This window comes from Rhinoraja longicauda, chromosome 6, assembly GCF_053455715.1.
Source record: "Rhinoraja longicauda isolate Sanriku21f chromosome 6, sRhiLon1.1, whole genome shotgun sequence".
NCBI classification, from domain to species: domain Eukaryota; kingdom Metazoa; phylum Chordata; class Chondrichthyes; order Rajiformes; family Arhynchobatidae; genus Rhinoraja; species Rhinoraja longicauda.
Genome location: NC_135958.1, coordinates 2,629,158 through 2,655,453, shown reverse-complemented (window position 1 = coordinate 2,655,453; position 26,296 = coordinate 2,629,158). Strand labels below are relative to the sequence as shown.

Sequence of the window (26,296 nt, the reverse complement as noted above, 5' to 3'; positions counted from 1 at the left end):
AAGACTGGGCTTGTATTCACTGGAGTTTAGGGGATCTTTTAGAGAGGTATACAATTATAAAAGGACTGAACAAGCTAGATGCAGGAAAAATGTTCCCAATGTTGGGGGAGTCCAGAACAAGGGCCACAGTCTATGAATAAAGAGGAGGCCATTTAAAACTGAGATGAGAAAAAACTTTTTCACCCAGAGAGTTGTGAATTTGTGGAATTCTCTGCCACAGAGGGCAGTGGAGGCCAATTCACTGGATGAATTTAAGAGAGTTAGATGCTCTAGGAGCTAGTGGAATCTAGGGATATGGGTAGAAGGCAGGCATGGGGTACTGATTGTGGATGATCAGCCATGATCACAATGAATGGTGGTGCTGGCTCGAAGGGCCAAATGGCCTCCTCCTGTACCTATTTTCTATGTTTCTGTGGGTTACGTCCTGTGTGTGAATGAGCGTGCAAACAGTGTCCTGACCTGTAGCTTCGGGTGGATCACGCAAGAAATCTATAAAGAAGCTTTCATTCTCTGCACTCATGAAACCCCTCATTTCTTCCCCAAATTCTTCAGCAGCCACGTCCATCAGCGTTTTATGAAACCATTCACAGTCCTCGGAGCTTGTAAAGCGATCGGCCACCACCCGGGTACATTCGTGTTGCCAGAGCTTCAGAAGAATCTGTTTAAAACAATGTTTTTCAATGTGTCATGTTTCATGTAAGAGTTAAAATAACGATTTTGCAATTACTTGGAGTATTCTTGAAAACTAGGCTTCTTTTAAGCTGACAAGAACAGAAACAGAGCTAGTATTCTCCGGAAATGCTTGACAACAGACTGCACTTTAACGTTCTCTGTTGAGAACGGTCCCCTCTATTTCAAATGCCTCCTTGAAACACAAAGTTTATTTCAAACACAAAGTGGTCACTGGGGCCGGAGCTGTCACTGGGGCCGGAGTGACCGCTGTTAAATTCCCTGCTGTTTATTTTGGCTTTGTTTTTTACAGAGGTGTCGGAGCGGTACTCCGGTGAGCTCCGGCAGCACTGCCCCCCTGCTCATAATTATAGTTACTTCTATCATCAGATCGCCCCTCAGCCTCCACCACTCCAGAGAAAACAATCCAAGTTTATTCAAGATCTCCGGTATCTATTACTCTTTAATCCCGGCAACATCTACATGAACTGTGTTTGCACTCTCTCCAATGCCTCCATCCTTCCCAGAGTGTGGTCTAACCTTCATGGCCCAACAAATGTTTTAGACAACTGCAACCCACTCACCCACTTTAATACTCAATGCCCCAACTGATCAAGTCAAGCATGTTACATAGAAACATAGAAACATAGAAAATAGGTGCAGGAGGAGGCCATTCGGCCCTTCGAGCCAGCATCGCCATTCATTGTGATCATGGCTGATCATCCACAATCAGTAACCCGTACCCAACTTCTCCCCATATCCCTTGATTCCACTCACCCCCAGATCTCTATCTCCATGTTGTGTACATTCTTTACCACTCTACCTACTTGCATTGCCATTTCCACAGAGCAATGGCCCTCATCATCCCTTTGTACATCAATGGTCCTCAGGCTGCTGTGGGATGCATCCTTAACAATACATCAGCACTCCTTTACTGTATACTTTCCTGTTGCATTTGACCACCCAATGTGCATCACCACTTGACCAGATTGACCACCACCTGCCACCTTTCCAAGTCAAGTCAAGTCAAGTCAAATTTATTTGTCACATACACATACACGATGTGCGGTGAAATGAAAGTGGCAATGCCTGCGGGTTGTGCACAAAAAGAATTACAGTTACAGCATATAAATAAAGTTAATAAGTTACTATTAGTGTCGACAAAAATTTAGTCTCTGGGGTTATAAAAGTTGACAGTCCTGATGGCCTGTGGGAAGAAGCTCCGTCTCATCCTCTCCGTTTTCGCAGCGTGACAGCGGAGGCGTTTGCCTGATCGTAGCATCTGGAACAGTCCGTTACTGGGGTGGCAGGGGTCCCTCATGATCTTGCTTGCTCTGGATCTGCACCTCCTGATGTATAGGTCCTGCAGGGGGACGAGTGTAGTTCCCATGGTGCGTTCTGCCGAACGCACTACTCTCTGCAGGGCCATCCTGTCCTGGGCAGAGCTGTACCCAAACCAGACTGTAATGTTGCCGGACAGGATACTCTCTACAGCCCCAGAGTAGAAGCAATGAAGGATCCTCAGAGACACTCTGAATTTCCTCAGTTGTCTAAGGTGGTAAAGGAGCTGCTTAGCCTTACCCACCAGTGCGGCAATGTGCGTTGCCCACGTCAGATCCTCTGCGATGCGGACTCCCAAGTATTTAAAACTGCTCACCCTATCCACAATAGACCCATTTATCTCCAGTGGCGTGTACGTCCTTGGATGTTTAGCCCTTCTGAAGTCCACAATCAGCTCCTTTGTTTTAGTGACATTCAAGAGGAGGCTATTGTCCTGACACCAGAGTGCCAGATCAGCCACCTCCTCCCGGTAGGCCTTCTCATCGTTGTTGGAGATCCGGCCCACCACCACAGTGTCATCAGCAAACTTGATGATGGAGTTTGAGCTGAACCTGGCCCCACAGTCATGTGTGTACAGGGAGTACAGTAGGGGGCTAAGGACGCAGCCCTGGGGGGATCCTATGTTCAGGGTGAGGGAGCTAGATGTGAGTTCCCCCATCCTGAAGGGTGCAATTCCACCCATATTTCCAACTGATCTATATCTAGCTGTATCCTTCGACAATCCTCTTCACTATCCACAATTCATCCAATGTTTGAGTTGTTTGCAAACTTACTAAGCAGGTCACTTACCATTTCATCCAGGAAAAAAAATGTAGATGCTGGTTTAATTCGAAGGTAGACACAAAATGCTGGAGTAACTCAGCGGGTCAGGCAGCATCTCTGGAGAGAAGGAATGGGTGACGTTTCGGGTCGAGACTTCAGTCTGAAGAAGGGTCTCGACCCGAAACGTCATCCATTCCTTCTCTCCAGGGATGCTGCCTGACCTGCTGAGTTACTCCAGCATTTTGTGTCTACCATTTCATCCAAACAATTTCTATATATCACAAACAATTCAGGTCCCAGCACTGATCCCTGCAGAACACCAGTAGTCACAGGACTTAAGTCAGAATACCCCTTCCTCCCCAACCCCAATCCTACTTTCTGATTTCTATGGCAAAGCCAATTTTGAATCAAATCTACCAAGTATCCATCCCTTAATTTTCTCGTTCAGTCTACCATGAGTGACCTAGTTGAAAACTTCCCTAAAGTCCACATAGACCACATCAACTGCCCTCCCTTCATCAATAATCTTTGTCACCTCCTCAAAATGTGTGTAAGACATGACCTCTCCATCACAAACCCCTGCTGACTAAATCTAGCAAGTCATTGTTTTTGCAGATATGGGTAAATCCTCCTCCTAAGAAACTTCTCGATAATTTCCCTGCCATTAATCGGCACACCAGCCGATAATATCTAGTGTGGGCTTACAGTCGACCTATTTGCTTATGAAGCACACCCCTTTGTTAATACAGAAAGCTATACCTCTTTACAATGAATGACCTCTGCCGTGGTGTTGAGCATGCCTTGCCAGATTCTGGAGAGGTCCCGTAAATTGAACACATAATGAAATTTTGCTGGTGTCGGAAGCATCTTCACTTTGACAAGTTGCCAGAGTTTGTGCGTGATGGGAACAAGTTGAGCTGCCAAAGCTGTGACCTCCTCAGTGAACCTCCGCTGCTTGCAGAAATGTCCCACTGCAATCACACCTGCAGCCAATTGAAGACATCAACAGAGAAAATACAGCTCATTATTTAGGTGCGTTTTTGAAAGCAACATTTCTTAGCTCATCAAACAATGCACTCCCAAGTTAATCCTAAATATTTCACAAAACATTTTGACCGCTGACCACAATCATAAATCCACTGTCCCTTTTTACATTTCTAATCCTTGCTGTGAATGCAGACGTTTGTTAATGAGACATAAATTCTTATTGGTGGCATCTAGCATTTTTTGTCAAGCACTGCAGATCAATACACTCCTAACTCACCAAAGACTTTGTCAATGGAGATGTTTGAAGACAGTGTACAATTGAAAATGGAGAAATGCCTCTTCAGTCTTTGAGGAATATCATTGCGTCCTCCGCCAGGGTGGATCATTGCAGCAATAAAGTGCACGTCCACAATTTGCGTGAACTCTCCTGGCTTCTCCAAGCTGTAGAATCCATTCTGTTCTATCAGCTGCCTCAAAATTTCATTGGTTACCTGAGAGCATGATAAGATGTTGCGTTAGCAATATTTTCCTGTTACCACACTATTCAATTTCAGTTGTACAATACAAACTTTCAATTTCAACAATACACAAAAAATGTTCTCATCTCATTCTGTTGATCTATGAGGCCAACGATCTGGAATTGGAGTTGGAATAGAACCACCAACCTCCCTCAAGCACTATTCTGACTGAGCAATACATTACTGGCCACTGGTTCTGAATCCTGGAGCACTCCCACCTCCCACCGCCATGCCCCCCCAGCAGTAATTTTTCAAAGACAATTAGGTAGGACCCACACACTAGGTCCCACAGCAGTCTGCAAAAACGAATATTAAAATCTGCAACAGTGATCACCAGGCATGTCTATCTTTGCAGATGGAGAATGAGCAAACTACTTAATCCTATATGAGATGAAACTTTACTATCAAATGACAAAAAGTCGCAGTTTAATGATTTTTCTCCTGGGTGACAACCACCAATATCTTGGAAATTAATTTTAAATTCCTGGAGACGCCAGCTAACTTATACAGGGTTGGCAACCTGATATCATAGGGCAATATCAACAGCTCAAAAGATGAGGTTGACTTCATGCACAAAGTCAATCTCTTGGTTAAAAAAAATGTAGTGATAACATAACTGTAAGTTGGTTATCACAATAGACAATAGACAATAGGTGCAGGAGTAGGCCATTCAGCCCTTCGAGCCAGCACCGCCATTCAATGCGATCATGGCTGATCACTCTCAATCAGTACCCCGTTCCTGCTTTCTCCCCATACCCCCTCACTCCGCTATCCTTAATAGCTCTATCCAGCTCTCTCTTGAAAGCATCCAACGAACTGGCCTCCACTGCCTTCTGAGGCAGAGAATTCCACACCTTCACCACTCTCTGACTGAAAAAGTTCTTCCTCATCTCCGTTCTAAATGGCCTACCCCTTATTCTTAAACTGTGGCCCCTTGTTCTGGACTCCCCCAACATTGGGAACATGTTTCCTGCCTCTAATGTGTCCAATCCCCTAATTATCTTATATGTTTCAATAAGACCCCCCCTCATCCTTCTAAATTCCAGTGTATACAAGCCCAATCGCTCCAGCCTTTCAACATACGACAGTCCCGCCATTCCGGGAATTAACCTAGTGAACCTACGCTGCACGCCCTCCATAGCAAGAATATGCTCCAACTTCACCATATAATGGAAAATAACAATCTCATTTAATCTAACGCAGTCTTATCAGACAATCAATACAGTCAACTAGATAATTACCAGCTAATGCAAAGAATGACAACATAGAAGTAAACTGATTGAATATTTGACTTACCTGATCACCCCACTCATTAATAATAGGCATGCTTATATCATCTATAAACACAGTCATTGTTTTTCCAGCTTGAGGTCCATAAACATTTCCCATTCTTTTGTCCACATAACTTTCAACAGTTCTCTGGTTAAAAAGTCAAAGTGCATAGAATTAAACTGAAATTTGAAAATTCTTTTCTACTCTTAGCTTAGAAATGTTGTCAATCTGAAACCCATCAAAAATGCAAAGTTCCATTCTCAATATTTCAATTGGAGCATGCTCCTGATTCCAGTATCGGCAGGCTCTTGTGTATCGTTTAACATGGAACTAAACGAGTATCAATCCCCTTTGGAAATATCTATCGAAAAGCAGCTGAACTTCAACAACAACATTGCTGATTAAAAAAGATGCAAGGGAATGAAATCAGAGAGGAATTACATGGCACAACATTTATTCAACAAGTTACATGAATTTCATTTGAATTAGATCTGTCTTTTAACTCATTCTCCATGAGTTACACTTCCTTCAACAAGAACTGCAGTTCTTCTCCTTATCATAGAAGGAGAGGGACAGTAATGCAACCTGAGGAACCATTTATGACTATTGTTGGCAGATCATATTATTTTGTTTGGATATATCTTGCAGTGTTATTTTGGACTATTATGATCTGTTAGACTCTTTGATTTTGTGACTAGAAGTCATCTGAATTGGACATCAAAGTTGCAGTGTAAAGCAAGTTTGATAGAAAACATAATAAAGGACCACACAGCATAGGTGACAGGAAAGGGAGGCACAGGGAGAGGGAGGACATACAGTTCTCAACAGACCAGGGACTGAGCAACCAGCTACAACGTGCACGCAGAAATAGGAAAACCTGGTACGTTTATTTCTCTTTGTTTGTACAACTACCTCAATAAACAACCAACTCAACTGGAAATAACGACTGGAAGATCTGTTTTATTGGGTCAGCGTAAGATTACTCCTGCTGTACCTGTGTGTTGATGGCAACTGGAAAAGAGGACACTGGAAAAGTTGAAAATTTGCCATTACAGCAAGAATATGAAGAAATGTGGCAACTTTACGGTACCTTCAGCAAATAGAAATGTGCAATGGATCACCAATAAATTTAATATTCAATATTATCTCAGTATCTTCCTCACTCTCCAAGATACCAAAAATAATTAGCAAATTAAATAATGATCTTTTTTTTTAGGTGTTAAATAGCTTACAGCACTAATAGGCATATTTAGTAATCTTCTCTAGAATGTTCTATCAATCAACATATCATCCCATGAAGCAATCTTTCAAGTGCTGACACCATTAACATAACTGTGTGGTGCATGGACCTGCAATACATGTTTCAGACTTGGCAACATTAATTCATTTATTTGTTACTCCAAAGACGTACAGGTATGTAGGTTAATTGACTGGGTAAATGTTTAAAAAATTGTCCCTAGTGTGTGTAGGATAGTGTTAGTGTGCGGGGATCGCTGGGCGGCGCGGATTTGGTGGGCCGAAAAGGCCTGTTTCCGCGCTGTATCTGAAATTTAAAAAAAAAAAGAAATACCTGAAACATGAGAGGCGTAGTAGCTGAGGAAAAATTAAGGCTCGTCTGCAAATGACTCTCAGCATTATATTTGGACAGGTAGCTTTTTATGATGACTGTCTTGGCAGTTCCTTGTTCACCAGTCAAAAGTACACCCTGTGAAAATAAATCAATGGAAGTCATCATTGCTCAGAATTTCCCCACAGACTTAGAAGTGAAAAAACCGATAGAGGATGAAGAAATGAGCTACGTGCTGGAGATGGCAGGCCTCCCCCTGGAAGAGGAGTCAGTTTTCCTCCGACAATAACAAGAAGGTCAGAAATTCCTTGACAACAGAAGGAAAATGGTTTTGCAAGTCAAAATTCCCACAGTTTCCATCTCCAGTGGCCTTGATATATTAGACAATAGGTGCAGGAGTAGGCCATTCGGCCCTTTGAGCCAGCACCACCATTCAATGTGATCATGGCTGATCATTCTCAATCAGTACCCCGTTCCTGCCTTCTCCCCATACCCCCTGACTCCGCTATCCTTAAGATATTGAAATGAAATTGAAATCGGGGTAGAGTAGCATCCACTTGAGAACATCTCCCAACAGTCTGCAAGGATGGCACTGAGCATCTCGCCATCAATCACTTTCATTCTTCATCCCATTTCTACTCTGACCATTCTTTCTTCATCTTTAGCTGTTGAATGCAGCTCATTCAACAGGTCACAAAATTAGGTTGAGGAATAGCACCTCATCCTTTATCTAGGCACACTGCGTCTCTTGAACCTCAAACTTAATTCAACAATATCAGAGAAAGAACCCAAAACGTTGTCTGTCCATCACCCTCCATGGATTCTGGTTGACGGGCTGAGTTCCTCCAGCAATATTTTCTTGCTCAAGGTTCCAGCAACAATGGTCTCCATGTTTCCAGCTTTTTTCTTCCACTTTTGATATAAAGTCATCCAGACATAACACCCTCAGTTTTTCCCTCTTCGCAGATGTTGCCCGACCTGCTAGTTATTTCCAGCATTCTCTTTGGTTTCAAGTTTTCAGCAACTGCTGTATTTTAGTTCACAATTCCAGCAGGTTATTTTGATTTATTCTCACTCTCTAACTGTTTTCACACATCAATTGGTAAAAAAAAAAACTGCAGATGCTGGTTTAAATCGAAGGTAGACACAAAATGTTGGAGTGACTTAACAGGTCAGGCAGCATCTTGGGAGGGAAGGAGTGGGTGACATTTCGGGTCGAGACCCTTCTTCAGAGTCTGAAGAAGGGTCTCGACCCGAAACGTCACCCATTCCTTTTCTCCCGAGATGCTGCCTGACCCGCTGAGTTACTCCAGCATTTTGTATCTACCGTCACACATCAATTAACTGGATGCAACCAGAAGCACTGTATCATTATGACAATCTTGGTTTCTTCTTCATCACCTACATTCCCTGTGTTCTCTCCGTCGCTTCCTGTCTCTGCAACTTCAAATCCATTTATTTTCTCACTTTACAGGTTCCCACGAATGGTTGTCGACTTGAAGTGTTATCTGTGTTCCTGCACAGTTGCTGTCTGACCTATAAAGTACTTCCTCCTCACTCTGCTTTCACATCAGACTGAGTGTATTTAGCAATATTGTGATTTTTAACTAATATAATATCATCTAATCTAATATAAATAATTTTCTAATATAAATAACATCTAATATATTAAAAAATCATCTTCTATGAAGTATGGTATTTACCTTCCTATATTATGTTTAATTATGACATACCAGCTAATGGTATGCACGATGCAATAGTTTGAAATACCTTGTGCTGTTTAGCAACAATATCAATAAGAAAACTTGTCCGGACATTGTCAACATTTGGCACAAGGATCGATCCATATTCTGGAATGGTGTTTATCGGATAAATGTACTCCTCGACCTGTGTACTCCAGTGTAACCAATTCCCTGTGGTGCACAGAAACATAGAAATCAAGAAAACAGGAGCTGGAGTAAGGCATTCAAACCTCACAATTCAACGTGAACTATGACAGGTGTCCAAATCCAGGACACTGTTCCTGCTTTCTTCTCATTCTTTAGCCAGAGGATGAACTCAAACTCCTAATCTCTCTTCGTACATCAGAACTACCTTCACTGCAAGAGTTGCCTTTTTCAGATAGAGAGACTATCTCACCAAAGTCCTGTACAACTATAGTAAGACATCCCTGCTCCTGTACTAAGAGCCTCACACTATGAAACCCAATATACCATTTTTACAAAGTAAAACTCTTTAAGAATTCCTTTACATAATTTAACAGGGACACACAACTGCAAAGGCACATTTGGCTGCAATGACACATTCGACTGCATTGGTCAAATTGAAAGTGAGTTATTTCAATTGTACTATACCAGGTCTGATGATTAATCTCAAAAACATAAATAATTCCTAAATCAAGGACTAAGACTCACCATAAAGAAGAACAAGTCAATAGACAATAGGTGCAGGAGTAGGCCATTCGGCCCTTCGAGCCAGCACCGCCATTCAATGTGATCATGGCTGATCATTCTCAATCAGTACCCCGTTCCTGCCTTCTCCCCATACCCCCTGACTCCGCTATCCTTAAGAGCTCTATCTAGCTCTCTCTTTTGTCATCTTTTGACAAAAGTAGTCTTTTGTCAGTTACCAGATGGATGCTACTTAATTATTTATTGTCAATTTTCATATAATCGATTTAGTTCCATTTGGGAAACAAGTTTACTATAGAATAATAGTACATCAGAACATAAACTGAGGCAGTTCAGCCTGTTAAGACATTTCATCAAACCACTTACTCCCACTCGCCATGTCTTTACTTGTATCCCCGCAACCTTTTTCTCCTTCAAGTATTTTGGAAATTCCCGGTGAATATCATGTCACCTCAACACTAGGCCGTGCAGCTCAAATGCTAATCTCTCAAGTTTCATTTTATTGCCTTTGCTTCTTTTTGCCAATTATCCTGCATCTGGGTCTTCCACTTAACACTTCATTGCAAACAGTTTCTCTTCACAGACCACACACCATCAACATCAATGCCACCAAATCTCCCTCCACCTTCTTCTGGGGAAAAATAATACAATTTTCAGAATGGCTTTGTGTTTACAATATAATTAAATATAAAAGCAAAATTCTGTTCTGTTTATAAAACGTTTCTCTCGGCAATCATGGGTTCAGCTTTGCATTGAACTACAGGCATTTAATAAGAAGGTAGACACAAAATGCTGGAGTAACTCAGCGGGTCAGGCAGCATCTCGGGAGAGAAGGAATGGCCCACTAATCTTCCTATCTCCTCCTACATCCTATCTTTGTCCAGCCTCCTCCCCTGACATCAGTCTGAAGAAGGGTCTTGACCCGAAACGTCACCCATTCCTTCTCTCCTGAGATGCTGCCTGACCCGCTGCGTTACTCCAGCATTTTGTGTCTATCTTCGGTGTATAATAAAATGTATGTCATTCCCTTTGGGGTTTTGAGTTCAGAAGGGCAGTGCAGCTTGAATGAGGGTGAGACCTTGTACACGATCAGAGCCAGAACAACGACCTCTGATTCACCCTTGCACCAGCCAGCTCCCCATTCTAAATTTGCTAACCCCATCATTCCACAGTAGGACTTCCGGGCCGTAAGTTTGCATCATATTTTCCAGATTTGCTGTCTCCTCACTTGCTGGAATATTAGAAGTAACTCACCATCGGGGTCCACGAGGTAGTCAAACATCGTTTCTTCACCAAGGCAAGACATTTCTGGCATATCTAGTTTGATAGAAGCATGATTTCTCAGCCAATATTCCATCTTTCTTCTGTCATCAAACTCGAGAGTGGCACCAATACTCCACATGAGGCCGAAGGTAAACAACCGTTCCAGTCTCTGCTGATTGAACTCACCAGACTGCTCCTAAAAATGTAGAGTGCCGTAATACATTGAGACTGGTTTCCATTTAAACAGAAACCCACAAATGTCCACAAATTCTAACATTTTGAAGTTTTTATTCGTGTCATTTCACAACTGTTTGCCAATAGCGAGCAAATTTTAGTGCCACGTCGTTGGCCTCTGCAACATCCTTTACAGTGCGTGTGTCATAGACAATAGACAATAGGTGCAGGAGTAGGCCATTCGGCCCTTCGAGCCAGCACCACCATTCAATGTGATCATGGCTGATCATTCTCAATCAGTACCCCATTCCTGCCTTCTCCCCATACCCCCTGACTCCGCTATCCTTAAGAGCTCTATCTAGCTCTCTCTTGAATGCATTCAGAGAATTGGCCTCCACTGCCTTCTGAGGCAGAGAATTCCACAGATTCACAACTCTCTGACTGAAAAAGTTTTTCCTCATCTCCGTTCTAAATGGCCTACCCCTTATTCTTAAACTGTGGCCCCTGGTTCTGGACTCCCCCAACATTGGGAACATGTTTCCTGCCTCTAACGTATCTAACACCTTAATAATCTTATACGTTTCGATAAGATCCCCTCTCATCCTTCTAAATTCCAGTGTATACAAGCCTAGTCGCTCCAGTCTTTCAACATATGACAGTCCCACCATTCCGGGAATTAACCTATTAAACCTACGCTGCACGCCCTCAATAGCAAGAATATCCTTTCTCAAATTTGGAGACCAAAACTGCGCACAGTACTCCAGGTGTGGTCTCACTAGGGCCCTGTACAACTGCAGAAGGACCTCTTTGCTCCTATACTCAACTCCTCTTGTTATGAAGGCCAACATTCCATTGGCTTTCTTCACTGCCTGCTGTACCTGCATGCTTCCTTTCAGTGACTGATGCACTAGGACACCCAGATCTCGTTGTACATCCCCTTTTCCTAACTTGACACCATTCAGATAATAATCTGCCTTCCTATTCTTACCACCAAAGTGGATAACCTCACCCTTATCCACATTAAACTGCATCTGCCATGCATCCGCCCACTCACACAACCTGTCCAAGTCACCCTGCAACCTCATAGCATCTTCCTCACAGTTCACACTGCCACCCAGCTTTGTATCATCTGCAAATTTGCTAATGGTACTTTTAATCCCTTTAATCCCATGCAGCTCAGGAGACGTTCCACAGTCTGGAGGCCCCATCCGCACTCACAGTCTGCCGCATCTTCAGTATATCCCCACTTCAGCATGTTGGATTTGCTGCTCCCCATGCCTGTCCGCAGTCTGCTGAGACTGCGCCAGGTTATCCAAGGTTGGTCGGAACCTGGTGGGAGATTCTCAGAGGGATCGCTTGCCATTTGAATGTCACCACACACTGTATCCATCCCTACCAACATTTTGAAGTGACCAGGAGGGTTGCCAACATTAAACTGCCAACAATTTAAAATCACAATCACCTGTAATACCTATTAACAAAATAATCAATAGACTTCTGTTGTAACAAAGAAACGAAACATCGAGTGAGATAATTGCATTATGGTGTGCAGCAGAGAGCCACAAACAGACACCGATTTACCATAAAAGCATATTCAGTGGTAAGTTTCGCAAAATGCAGGAGTAACTCAGTGGGTCAGACAGCATCTCTGGAGAGAAGGAATGGGTGATGTTTCGGGTCGAGACCCTTCTTCAGACTTCAATGGTAAGTGATCGCTTACTATAGAGATACTGTACCTTTGGTGGGTGAAGACCTTCCAATATGTTAATACTTTGCATAATGACAAAGGCTTCAAGCATCTCCATCTTTTGATTTAAGGACTGTATGCTAAAACGATAAAGCTCTGGGAAGACTGTTTCATACAATGTCTTGAGGATTTGAGCTTCATGTTGTGAACGTAACATTAACCAGCTCTGTGAAAAGCAAAGAAAAGCTTTGGGTCATAGTTTCCCTTTTTTTCCTCTATATCAATCAGAAAATAAAATCTGCTCACAACCATCCATACGTGCAGAAGTTCCATTATTATCACAGTTTGTCCAATTTCACAGAGCTTTGTACAGTAAACAATGACATACGAATAAAGATTATCATTGTCAACCTTTTAATAATTTATACTTAAACTTGCAGAGGCATTTTTGCATTTTTACATCTACATCTGAATAATAAGCTATACACATTTAAACATGATCAAATTTTGCATCGTTCTATTTGAAGGCTTCAAAAGGATTTTCTGATTCGTGTTCAAAGTAGTCACTGACCTCCAGAATAGGCCTCCAGCCAAGTACAGAGGGACTCATGTACACCATCCCATTCCGAGAGACGGTGGCCGGTGAAGCATTGTCAATGTTATGAGGCTCAAAGACTATCTTGCAATTTGAGGCCATCGGGATACGATCTCCATTTGCCAAAGTAAGAGTCTTATTGTCATCAAGAACAGAATTAAGATTTTCTATCCAAATCGCATCCACAGGGCCATCCAGTACCAGCCAGATATGCTCACCTACATCACACGCAGTGTAGAGTTCAATGATCAGGGCGCTTAACAATCTCACCAACATCACAGTAAAGCAAGTTGCTGGAATCATTACAATAATCTTAAATATGGATGCTGGTTTTTTTTTTAACTGAGGAAATATTTGTGCTGATAATGCCTGAGAGAAGATAGTAATCTTTTTAGAAATCAATGCTTTTCATCTCCTTATGCAAAATTAAATAAGAGCATTAGAAATGGAAGCAGGAGTTGGTCTTTCATCCCCTATGTCTGTTCTCCCATACAATTTGCTCTTTTATATCTTGGGGAGGCACAGTGGCACAGCGGTAGAGTTGCTGCCTTACAGCGCCAGAAACCCAGATTCAATCCTGGCTACAGGTGCTGTTTGTACGGAGTTTGTACGTTCTCCCTGTGACCAAGTGGGTTTTCTCCGGGTGCTCCGGTTTCCCCCCATATTCTGAAGACAATCAGGTTTGTAGGTTAATTAACTTCCATAAAATTGTAAATTGTCCTTAGTGCATAGAATAGTGCCAAAGGTTGATCGCTGGCTGGTGCAGACTAGGTAGGCCGATGGGCCGGTTTCCACGCTGTATCTCGAAAGTCTAAAGTAAAGTCTAAATCTCAGTGTCATTTTTCTGATACAAACCTTATATCCCTTAGCATCCAAAATCTATCAATCTTTGTTTAGAGCAATTGGCCTCAGAGTGAAGAAACGTCTCAGATCACATCTGAACGATTAACTTCTTTTTTTGAGACTGAGACTCCTAGTTTTAGGCAGCAGAGCCAGAGAAACAGCTTTCCTACATCAACACTATCAACCCCTATAAGAATTCAGTATGTTTCAATGAGGACGTCTTCCATTCTTCTAAATTCTAGAGTTTCGGTGTGGTCTGCTCCATTTTTCTCCACAGAACCAACCCTGATATCCCAAAAATCAACATGGAGAGCAAAGTAGAGTCAGTCCCGCTTGCTCAGTTCCATGACAGTGATGCTGTTTGTTTCCAATGCTTCACCCTCTCCCACATGACTTCTCTGGAGTGATGGGGTAACCAGGGTTTCACTGGCGATATCAACACCGTAAGGGCAGATACAGGAACTTGAGGTTTCGAACCACAGCTACACTTCTGCACAATTTTCTAGGTAAATGGGATTGGACTGTAGTTTCAGTGACTCCTTTAAAATGATCTCACGAAAGGAGGCAGGACTGCACTGTCCACTGGATGTTCTGTTCGCTCTGCATTCCCTGCACTGATACCCCTGATAAGGAGCAAGAGTACAATGCTGTCTGCAAAATATCAGGTACATGGGATGAGATGTGATAATGATCAGGGACTATAATTACAATTTTCCTCGGTTAAAGTAGAAACAATTGGTCAACCAGTCAAGTCTTTCATGCTTCACGCTGACGGGAGATGGCAGCACTTCATTCAGTTGCCCAGCGACATCCACTCACCTTTCTTGACCTTGAGAGTTTTTCTCCACAATACTGAAAATATTCCGTCAGTCCAGTCATTGGTGGCTACATCCAAACGGCCAAACATCTGAGCAGCGGTAATTGCTTTGGGATTCATCCGCATCTCTCTGTGAGGCTGACCACACTCTAGGACCAAAGGGAACATCGTATCCTCAAGTACTCTTCAGGCAGTGCTGGTAACTCGCTGGTAGGGAACACGGCGCCGTCTGTACGGAGTTTGTACGTTCTCCCCATGACCTGCGTGGGTTTTCTCCGAGATCTTCGGTTTCCTCCCACACTCCAAAGACGTGCAGGTATGTAGGTTAATTGACTGGGTAAATGTAAAAATTGTCCCTAGTGTGTGTAGGATAGTGTTAATGTGCGGGGATCGCTGGGCGGCGCGGACCCGGTGGGCTGAAGGGCCTGTTTCCGCGCTGTATCTCTAAATCTAAATCTAAACATAAAGCTGATGTGACTGGAAACTGATTGTTAGAATCAATAGAAGCCAACTCTCTACCATTGGGTCTGAAGAAGGGTCTCTCATTCCTTCCCTCCAGAGATGCCACCTGTCCCCCCCGCTAAATTACTCCAGCATTGCGTGTCTATCTTCAGTTTAAACCAGCATCTGCAGTTCCTTCCTGCACATCTCTTACCATTGGGGATTTAATTCAATTTCAGACCATGTTGATGTGTCTGAAAATCTCTTATTTTAGCCAAACATAAAAAATCAGAATTGATTTGAGTGAAAAAAATGGACTTTGACCCATGTAATATTATCCTTTCATCCAATTGGTTTTACTTTTGATGACCCTATTCTGATAATCTTCCCGATTTTGTGTAAGCTGTGAAACTCATTTTCTTTGTTGTGCTGCATGAATTAGTGCCTTTACTAATTCATGCTAATGTGATGCTAACCAGTTTTTCTGAACATTCCTATTCCTGATTAGTATTGTAGTAAACATCTGTCAGAATCAGTGTTCCCAAATGTGTTATTTTATGTTTTAGAGTACCAAAGTTCGACAGGAAAATATAGATAAACCAACAAAGCTTCCTACAACAGGGATTAATGGAGAATATGGAGTACAGCGGGACTCTGTTTAAGGGTGATGTGAACTTTCACAAACAAGATTCTGCACTCTGTATTCACTTCGTTCCATCCATTTTACTTGAGTTTGACTTGATTGTATTTACTGTGCACTACAAGGGCCAGGAAGTGAGCGGGCAAGATCATCTCTGACCCCTCTCACCCTGGCCACAAACTCTTTGAAGCACTTCCCTCTGGAAGGCAACTCCGGACTGTCAAAGCAGCCACAGCCAGACATAAAAACAGCTTTTTTTCCGCGAGTAGTAGCTTTACTCAACAACCAAAAGTCTGTAGCCTCTTTTTGTTCTGGTTTCTTTCACTCACATGTTTAAACTATAATGTTGTATTCTTAATGTTTGATGCTTTATTCTTAATTGTTTATTGTATGTTCGTGTTGTTACTTGCGAGCGGAGCACCAAGGCACATTCCTCGTATGTGTACATACTTGGCCAATAAACTTATTCATTCATTCATTTATTCATTATGTATGGTATATCTGGTTTTCACCGAAACTCGGTTCACCTCACAACAATAAACCTCACCCGACACTTTCCCGAACGAAAGCTTTCCCACACACTGCTCAAGGCATTCTTGCTTGTGTATTATTTTCCCAGTTTAATTGCATCAGGGTTGAAAGTGTTCTGTGCAAGATTAGGTGACAAGTTAAAACATGTTTTTATAGAATTCATAGAACCATATGGCATAAAAACAGGCCGTTCAACGAGAGACCATTTTGAAGTTTAAGTTGCAAATCATGATACATGTTCAAGCAAGTACAAAGCACAAATTGCACAGCAGGTAGACACTAACACCAGCATATTTATATTTTAGTCATTGCACCAGCCTGCATTAATGCTTCAGTTTCCACTCTTTGTTTTTTCCAAATGAATGTACCATGCATTGCTAATAATTGCTACAACAATTTTTAGCTGGTTGTTAGGAAAAAAACCCTGCAGATGCTGGTTTAAATCGAAGGTGGCCACAAAATGCATGAGTAACTCAGCGGGTCAGGCAGCATCTCGGGAGAGAAGGAATGGGTGACGTTTTGGGTCAAGACCCTTCTTCAGACTATTATATTAAATCTTACCTGTCATGGCCTTCATGAGGGTGTGTATACACGTCGTCTTTCCAGCACCACTTGGACCCAACGTCATCATGCCATGTCGTACACGCTGAGTTTCAAACAACTGGATAACCTTCAGTTTCCAAGCTACATGTTTCACCAGACCTGCATCGTCAATCTGACAAGAAAGTAGATGCCACTTGAATAATTCCTGTGCTGCAATAGTATTTATTTTCACTTCTTAAATACTTAAAACCCTTCAGTGATTTATTTCTCCAAGTTTGTTCTGTTCTCCAAAGTTAGAATTATGTCAATTCCAGTCTGTCCACTTAGTGGTAGAGTCATTGAGTCATAGAACGATACAGTGTGGAAACAGGCTCTTCGACCCAACTTGCCCAACATGTCCCAGCTACACTAGTCCCACGTTTGATCCATATCCCTCCAAACCTATCCTGTCCATGTACCTGTCTAACTGTTTCTTAAATGTTGGGATAATCCCTGCCTCAACTACCTCCTCTGGCAGCTTGTTCCATACACCCACCACCCTTTGTGTGAAAAAGTTACCCCTCAGATTCGTATTAAATCTTTTCCCCTTCACCTTAAACCTATGTCCTCTGGTCCTCGAACCTATGTCCTCTGGTCCTAGTAGTTCTCTGCATTGTTTAAAATCTGCCCAAGTGCCCTTGTGAACTGTTTGAATTTAAGTGAATTATCAATACCTGTTTGTCAATCGCTGCTTCAAACTCTAGATATCTGGCCTTATCCAACTGGATGCCGGGAAACAAATCCTCTATCAGGCTAAGGAACAGTGGTTCATCCTCATCAATCTGGAAACGGGTATCAGAAAGTGAGGAAAGAGTGATAACTTGCTTTAATAACACACGCACAAGTCCTGCGATTAATAAGAAAATTATCAGATCAGATAATGCGGATTAAATAGGAATACAAACTGCAGGGCATTTGTCACTTGGGGCATTCAGCAGAAAAATACAGAAACAAAAGTTTAGTTGTTAATGAATGTTTTTTTGCACCAGAGAGAGGTAGAAACCTATTCTGTCTAGTTTCACAAATATACATTGAAATATAGAGATTTGAACCTATTAGGAATATATTAGCACAAAAAACTGTTCAGAAATGGCATATATATTAAATTGTTCCCAGAATATTTTGCATGAAAATATTAGGGCATTCTCTCCATTTATCGCCCTTTGACGACATCCTTCCTAGAACATGGTGACCAAAATGTAACGCAGTACTCTAAATAGCGGAGGATAGCGGAGTCAGGGGGGATGGGGAAAAGGCAGGAACGGGGTACTGATTGAGAATGATCAGCCATGATCACATTGAATGGCGGTGCTGGCTCGAAGGGCCGAATGGCCTCCTCCTGCACCTATTGTCTATCCAAGGTGCTCACCTGTTTTCCCACAAACTCCCTTCCTGTTGCCTCCGCCTCCGCTACTAACCTCTACCCAACATTCATTGATATAAACAATGATTCCCTTTCTTCAGATTCCATATGGAGCAGTGACAGATGGAATTTAATCCAGACAAGTACGAGGTAATGCATCTGGGAAATCAAATTCTCTTAGGATGTAGATAGTAAGAACTTTGGCAGCATAGATGTACGGAGAAACCCTGGGCTGCAAGTCCAAGTGGCATTGCAGGTGGATAAGGTAATGAGAAAGACATCTGCTATGCTTGCCTTTGTTGGCTGAGGCATTGAGGATAAGAGTTGAAGGTATCACAAAATGCTGGAGTAACTCAACAGGTCAGGCAGCATCGAGGAGAGAGGGAATGGGAGACGTTTCGGGTCGAGACCCTTCTTCAGACTGATAAGATTCAGAGGATAAGAGTTGGGTCATCATGGGTCAAAATATTGATTAGACCAGTAAACATGTGCATAGATCTGGACACCACACGAAAGGAAGAATATGGTAAAGATAGGGAGAATGGGGAAGAGATTCACCAGGTGGTGGTGAATGAACGGCTGTAGTTATCAGGAGAGATTAGATAGGCTGGGTTTATTATCAATAGGAGGAAGCCCCAGGGTAACCTTACATAAGTTTACAGAATTACTAGGGGTATAGATAGATAGACGCCATTTTCGAGGTATTGGGATGGTTCAAGATGAGTGGGACGAAACCTAAAGGAGATGTAAGGGCAGAAGGCGGTGAATATTTGGAATGGACTGCTTGAGGAAGTAGTGGTTACAATGTTTAAACGATATTTGTACAGGTACTTGGTTAGGAAAATAATGTAGGAATGGAGCTGATGCAAGAAAATGGGATTATGGTAGCATGTCAATTTTTCTTGCTCAGGTCCTCACATACTGCACAGCCTTCCAAGTTTTATTCACATTTCTACTTCACTGCTCAAATTAAACCCTTAAGGTAGGGTTGCCAACTGCCCCGTATTAGCCGGGACATCCCGTATTTTGGGCTAAATTGGCTTGTCCCGTATGGGATCGCCCTTGTCCCGTATTTGGCCCGGGGGACACTGTAGGTCCGGACGCTGTAGGCCCGGACAGTGTAGAAGGAAAAAACCAGATGCTGGTTAAAATCTATGCCTACCTTCCGGACAGTGTAGGTCGGGACAGTGAAGGCCCGGAGGCCCGGGCGTCGCTTATCGGAGGTTGCGTAGCAACCCGCCTTCCGGCCCGGGTGGCCGCCATTGGTGGAACGGGAGCACGTGGTCGTTGGCTGGGTGGGGTCACGTGGGGTGCGGGGCGGTGATATCACCTTGTCCCGTATTTGGGAGGGCTATAGTTGGCAACCTTACCTTCAGGTCAATTTTCTCCCAGCACACAAGCCATGGTTTTGGCAAGAATCATCAAGAAATCCTCTTAAACTGTGAGGCAGCATACTCTCTTTATAACCTTCATCTCTTTGCTCAATTGAATTGACCATTCCATCTCCTCCAACCTTGCTCCCAAGAGCCTGCTCCGTAGCAGGCATATCATCGGTCACACATTGTCAATTCAAGATCATCGTACATTTGTATTTAAAGCTGAAAAACTATCTTATGAAATATAAAGGTAACAACTTCCTTAAACTGCAATTCAAACAAATGACCAGAAAAGTGAATCACCAGTTTGGAGAGGTTCATGTCCCGAAGGACTCCCATAACGATTGTAGATTCGGTATCTTCAGGTCTAGCTCGCTTTGTAGCTCCGAGTGTCCGTAAAACAGACAGAATATTGCGGAGTCCAAAATCATAATGCACCTGAAACCGGACAGTGATAATCATGAGATCCAGAAAGCTTGTCGTTAATAAACAATCAGTTTCTATGATCTGAGTTTTGGAGATTTATAAAATAAGGCTTTAAATTTTGCTGAATTCGACTTTGATCAAAAGCAAAACTCTGCAAAAGCTGGAGATCTGGATCAAAATCGTTAATTTCCCCATAATTATGCCTCCTCCAGATAGTTCAGATGAGATTAATAAGACTTGATCACTCCCTCTCAGAGGGCACCATCGCCTTTTGTATCTGCGTTCATGTCATTATCTCATCTGGAATCTTGCCAATTGCTCACTGGTCGACAGTTATAGGTTTGGCTCTTTCACCATTCCTGAAGAGTGTTACATTGGCAACTTTCAAGATCTGTCGCACAATCCTCATGCTCTCAGTTGTCCTTACAGCAGAGGTGGCTACGCAGCCCACAAAGTCTACGAGGATTCTCGGAACATTCTCAACAATCCCATTCCACTACTTACTTCCCCGAGAGAATTTCTTCTCTCTCAGATGCTCTTTCAGTCCTCCCAGATTCCCCCGCCATCCATGTACACTTTTATGGTCGCTATTTAACTTACCAGTGCATCTCACCAGGGCGTGCAGCGTAGGTTCACTAGGTTAATTCCCGGAATGGCGGGACTGTCGTATGTTGAAAGGCTGGAGCAATTAGGCTTGTATACACTGGAATTTAGAAGGATGAGTGGGGATCTTATTGAAACATATAAGATAATTAGGGGATTGGACACATTGGAGGCAGGAAACATGTTCCCAATGTTGGGGGAGTCCAGAACAAGGGGCCACAGTTTAAGAATAAGGGGTAGGCCATTTAGAACGGAGATGAGGAAGAACTTTTTCAGTCAGAGTGGTGAAGGTGTGGAATTCTCTGCCTCAGAAGGCAGTAGAGGCCAGTTCGTTGGATGCTTTCAAGAGAGAGCTGGATAGAGCTCTTAAGGATAGCGGAGTGAGGGGGTATGGGGAGAAGGCAGGAACGGGGTACTGATTGAGAGTGATCAGCCATGATCGCATTGAATGGCGGTGCTGGCTCGAAGGGCTGAATGGCCTACTCCTGCACCTATTGTCTATTGTCTCTATTGTCTATTATCTCTGGATGTGCAAGGAAACTGGAGTGCCCTGGGGGAAATCCACACAGTTGCAAGAAGGATATACAGTACAAATTCCACACAGACTGTACCCAGGGTCAAGAATGAACCCTAATCAAAGGGCCTGTACAGTAACAACACTAACTGCTGTGCTACAGTGCCACACATTTCCAAAAATATCTGAAAGGTTGTTGTCAGAGGCTTTGTTATTTCCTTTCAGTCTACCTTTAATGAGCTGAGGTACATAACATCAGGACCACATTTGCGTCATTTGGCTATCGTACATTTGTTCCAACCCTTCCTCTTGTGCTTATTTGTTCTCACTACCTGTTTCTTGTGAAAGCCAAGGCACGAGACTCATTTAGCGTCTCTGCCACTTCTTCATTCTTCACCGTTTTCAATCACGGCGCCCCTAATAGAGCTGCTGCCTCGCAGCACCCGAGACCCGGGTTCAATCCTAACCTCGGGTGCTGTCTCTGTGGAGCTTGCATGTTCTCCCTGTGAGTTTGCATGTTCTCCCTCGTGGGTCTTCCCCAGGTGCTCCAGTTTCCTCCAACATTCCAAGGGCATGTGGGTCTGTGGGGTAATTGGTCTCTTGTGAAGTGGACTTTGTGTGCAGGGAATGGATGGGAATGTGAGATAACGTGGAACGAGTGTGAATGGGTGATTGTGGTTGGCATGGACCCGGTGGGCCCGTTTTCATGCTGCATCTCAAAAACTATTGGCATTAACTCAATTTCTTTCACCCATCTTGCTAAATGTTAAGGTTTCCCTTTGGCCGGTTTAGTTTATTTATTTGATTCATTTGTTTCCCCTCTCTACTTACACCCTCCTATTGAAATTCCTTTGCATTATTATGATTGGAATAGGCTGCTCGTGTTAATATTTCTTGTTAATAAATCTCACTTCAATTTCTTTGCCCAAACAAGGGCCACGAGCTGCTTCTGGCACCACCTTACACACGACGGAGAAACATGCAACGTATTCCAAGAGCTCAGACTGGCCCACCAACCTGCTTGGAAAGCTGCTCCTCACACAGTTTGTACAGCGTAAAGAACTTGCAAGCAAGGGTGACATTGTCTATGAACCCACAGCTTGCCAGCTTGACGCGGATGATGATCTGCCGATCAGGCACCATCATTGCCACTGACCGGAAATTAATCTTGAGGTTTTCAGGAAGTTCCTGTCTCCCAGCATAACCTGGATTCTATTAAGTGAAAGAAAATCTTTAATATGAACTAAATCGGAAATGATATTTCCAGATAAATATTTCAGTATATTGCATTCAATGGTCAAAAGCAGATAACCTTAAAAGTCACAAGTGAGTTTTGTTCACAAAATGCTGGAGTAACTCAGCAGGTCAGGCAGCATCTCAGGAGAGAAGGAATGGGTGACGTTTCGGGTCGAGACCCTTCTTCAGATTGAAGTTTTGTTATTGTTTTACTATTGTCACATGTATCAAGATACAATGAAAACCCTTTGTTTTGCTTGCTAAAGAGGCAAAGCATTCCATACACAAGAGCACATCAGGGAGAGCAACAGGGAAAACAGTTACAGAAAAAGTGCTGATGCAAAATAAACATCCAATGGACACTACAGGTAGATTGGATGATCAGGCATTAATACTTATCATATAAGCTGTCTTCTCAAGAGTATGATTACAGCAGGGAAGAAGTTGTTCTTAAATCTGGTAGCACGTGCTATTGCTGTTTGTGTTCCTTTCCTTGAAACACATCCACCTTATTTAAAAGAGAGCAATGGACTAAATTGTCCACAAGCCTGGTATCAATAGGTACACACAAGTGTGTTTGAAAGTACTTTGAAGAATACAATGGCAATCACAAAGTAAGAACAAAATTTTCAAAGATGCAGAGTGTGGTGCATGAAAATTGCTGTGTGGCTCATGTGTAGTGTTATGAGGAGCTGTTTCTTCATTGAAGTCCCTATTAACTTCAAGTGCTCTAGTCACCCAGTTAACTTAATAACATTGTATGAGCTGTGCTTCTTGGAAAAAAGCTGTTTTTATGTCTGGCTGTGGCTGTTTGACAGTCCGGAGTCGCCTTCCAGAGGGAAGTGCTTCAAAGAGTTTGTGGCTAGGGTGAGAAAGGTCAGAGATGATCTTGCCCGATCGCTTCCTGGCCCTTGCAGTGTACAGTTTGTCAATGGGGGGGAAGGTTGCAGCCAACAACCTTCTCAGCTGATCGAACGATGCGCTGCAGCCTCCAGATGTCGTGCTTGGTGGCTGAGCTAAACCAGACCATGATGGAGAAGGTGAGGACGGGCTCTACGATGGCAGTATAAAACTGGACCATCATTGCCTGTGCAGATTGTGTTTTCTCAGCTGCCAATAAAACTTTGTGAATCTAAGTTGACCTAGATTGTTCATGACTGACATATGTTAACTTACACCATCAGTCTGAAGAAGGGTCTCGACCCGAAACATTACCCATTCCTTCTCTCCCGAGATGTTGCCTGACCTGCTGAGGTTCTCCAGCATTTTGTGAGTATATGTAAAGCATAAGTTCTGAAAGTGAATACATGAACCTATTGGGTTGCACTTCTCTTCCCATTAAAAAAGTAGTGTTATGTCTGCACAAAGGTTTATGGCTTGAATCTACTAACCCATTAATGTTTCTTTGAGGTCGATGAGTTACTATTGATTACTATTGATCTAAGATGTTATGTCGTTTGCATAGCTTAGCAACATTGTGTCGCTGTTCAGTTTTGTTTAGAAGGTTAATTGTCACAATACACGTATTTCTTTGAAGCTCCAAGTTCAAGTTAATTTACCTCATCGTATAATTACAAGAGCCCCCTGACCACATTAAGAAGATGCAGGAAAGCAAATCTGGTGCTGGATCTACACTTATATATGGGAGACACAAAGGCACCAGATGCTGGAACAATCTGGAGCGACTCCATCTTCCACGGTGTGGTAAACCACTTCAATACTGTCTAATGGTTTCATAGTATCACAGTGTAATATTCACCTCCAGACTGTGTGGAGTTTAGACATTTCCCCCCATTGGTAAGAAAATCCTACCCTTAAAGTGGAATGGAAATCAATTTGTATCCGCACCAAAGCCATAGTTTCCAAAAAAAAGTATATCAATTTGCAGCAAACACATTGATATGAACCTGAATACTCAGGTTGCCTTGTACCTGAATCAGTGTGTTGTAGCGTGTTGATAAAGGCAAGGAGCCAGGTATTTTGGGAAGGTATATTTATTGGTTCGTGGGTCTCAGACGGGTCTAGTCTGCCGGAATGGCTTGGCGCCCAAACCTTGTCCTTTTATACCTGAGTCCAGGACCGCCTCCCGGGACTGGTCCATTCCCGTGCCGAGGGGTCGGTAGTAGTATGGCCCGACCCTTGGGAGCCGCCACAGTACCCCCCCCCAGATCCGGAGGCACGAAACGCACTGGTGGTCGCACAACCCGACCGGACCGCGTACGGTAATCGGTTGACAGAGGGGCCGGCGGAGGCACAGTTGGAGAGACAGGCGGTGGGACCCGCAAAGGGGGGCGACCTCGTGGCCGAGGCTGGGCCACCCGTACCGGTTGGTCGATGTCTAAGTGGGCCGGCTTCAGGCGGTCAATTGACACGGCCTCCGGCCGGCCCCCCATGTCCAAAACAAAGGTTGTCTGCCCGTGCTCCAGCACCCGGTACGGGCCTTCATACAGCCTCTGGAGTGGCGCCTGGTGGGCGTCACGGCGCAGGAACACAAAGGCGCAGTCCTGGAGGGCCGATGGCACGTAAGGGCGGAATGTCCCATGGCGGGACGTCGGCACGGGTGCGAGCTTGCCAACTCGCTCTCGGAGGCGATGTAGGGTGGATGAGGGCGGTTCCTCTCGCCCCGGCAACGAGGGCACGAACTCCCCGGGCACCGTGAGCGGAGACCCGTAGACGAGCTCCGCTGAGGATGAAGCCAGGTCTTCCTTGGGGGCAGTCCGGATGCCCAGCAAAACCCATGGTAGCTCGTCCATCCAGTCGGGGCCGGCGAGTCGCGCCTTCAGCGCTGCCTTCAGCTGCCGGTGGAACCTCTCCACCAAGCCGTTTGCCTGCGGGTGATAGGCCGTGGTGTGGTGCAGCCGCACGCCCAACAGGTGGGCCATGGCCGACCACAGCTCGGAGGTGAACTGTGGCCCCCGGTCCGATGAGATGACCACCGGCACACCAAAGCGAGCAATCCAGTGCGCGGCCAACGCACGAGCGCATGTGGCTGTAGATGTATCAGCCAGTGGTATGGCCTCCGGCCACCGCGTGAAGCGGTCCACCACCGTGAAGAGGTGGGTGATGCCCCGGGACGGCGGGAGCGGGCCCACAATGTCCACGTGCAGGTGGTCGAAACGGCGGCAGGGTAGACCGATCCCTTGGAGTGGCGCCCGGACGTGGCGTTGAATTTTCGACGTCTGGCACGGAATGCAGGTGCGGGCCCATTGGCCAACCTGCTTGCGCAGACCATGCCACATGAACCGCGCAGCTACCAAGGAGATCGTTGCCCGGATGGATGGGTGAGCCAGCCCGTGGACCACGTCGAACACCCTCCTGCGCCACGCGGCCGGGACGATGGGGCGCGGCTGACCTGCCGACACATCGCAAAGTATCGTCGTCGCTCCGGGGCCGAGGGGAACATCCTCAAGGCGGAGGCCAGAGATGGCAGTCCGGTAGGCGGGCATCTCCCCGTCCGTTAGTTGGGCCTCCGCCAGGGCAGAATAATCAATGCCGGGTGCCACTTCTAACACGGCATTGATGGCGGGGCGAGACAATGCGTCGGCCACCCGGTTTTCCTTCCCCTCGATAAAGCGGATGGAGGTGGTAAATTCGGATATGTAGGCCAACTGGCGCTGCTGTCGGGCGGACCATGGGTCGGAGACCTTTGCCAGGGCGAAAGTGAGCGGCTTGTGGTCC

General features: G+C 44.3%; 1 protein-coding gene across 1 annotated transcript in view; it reads right to left on the bottom strand.

The window, feature by feature from the left end:
• The window catches only part of LOC144594687 (dynein axonemal heavy chain 5-like), a 147,242-nt gene that overhangs the window by 48,995 nt on the left and 71,951 nt on the right, over nt 1-26,296 (bottom strand). Inside the window, exons 38-51 of the mRNA XM_078401529.1 lie at nt 22,400-22,594; nt 20,143-20,277; nt 17,775-17,882; nt 17,080-17,233; nt 14,909-15,055; nt 13,223-13,464; nt 12,701-12,877; nt 10,782-10,986; nt 8,887-9,029; nt 7,120-7,254; nt 5,574-5,696; nt 4,037-4,250; nt 3,532-3,755; nt 460-658 (exon numbers count right to left, since the gene is read on the bottom strand). Of these exons, the coding sequence (XP_078257655.1) occupies nt 460-658; nt 3,532-3,755; nt 4,037-4,250; nt 5,574-5,696; nt 7,120-7,254; nt 8,887-9,029; nt 10,782-10,986; nt 12,701-12,877; nt 13,223-13,464; nt 14,909-15,055; nt 17,080-17,233; nt 17,775-17,882; nt 20,143-20,277; nt 22,400-22,594 (2,401 nt within the window). The remainder of the gene's footprint in view (nt 1-459; nt 659-3,531; nt 3,756-4,036; nt 4,251-5,573; nt 5,697-7,119; nt 7,255-8,886; nt 9,030-10,781; nt 10,987-12,700; nt 12,878-13,222; nt 13,465-14,908; nt 15,056-17,079; nt 17,234-17,774; nt 17,883-20,142; nt 20,278-22,399; nt 22,595-26,296) is intronic.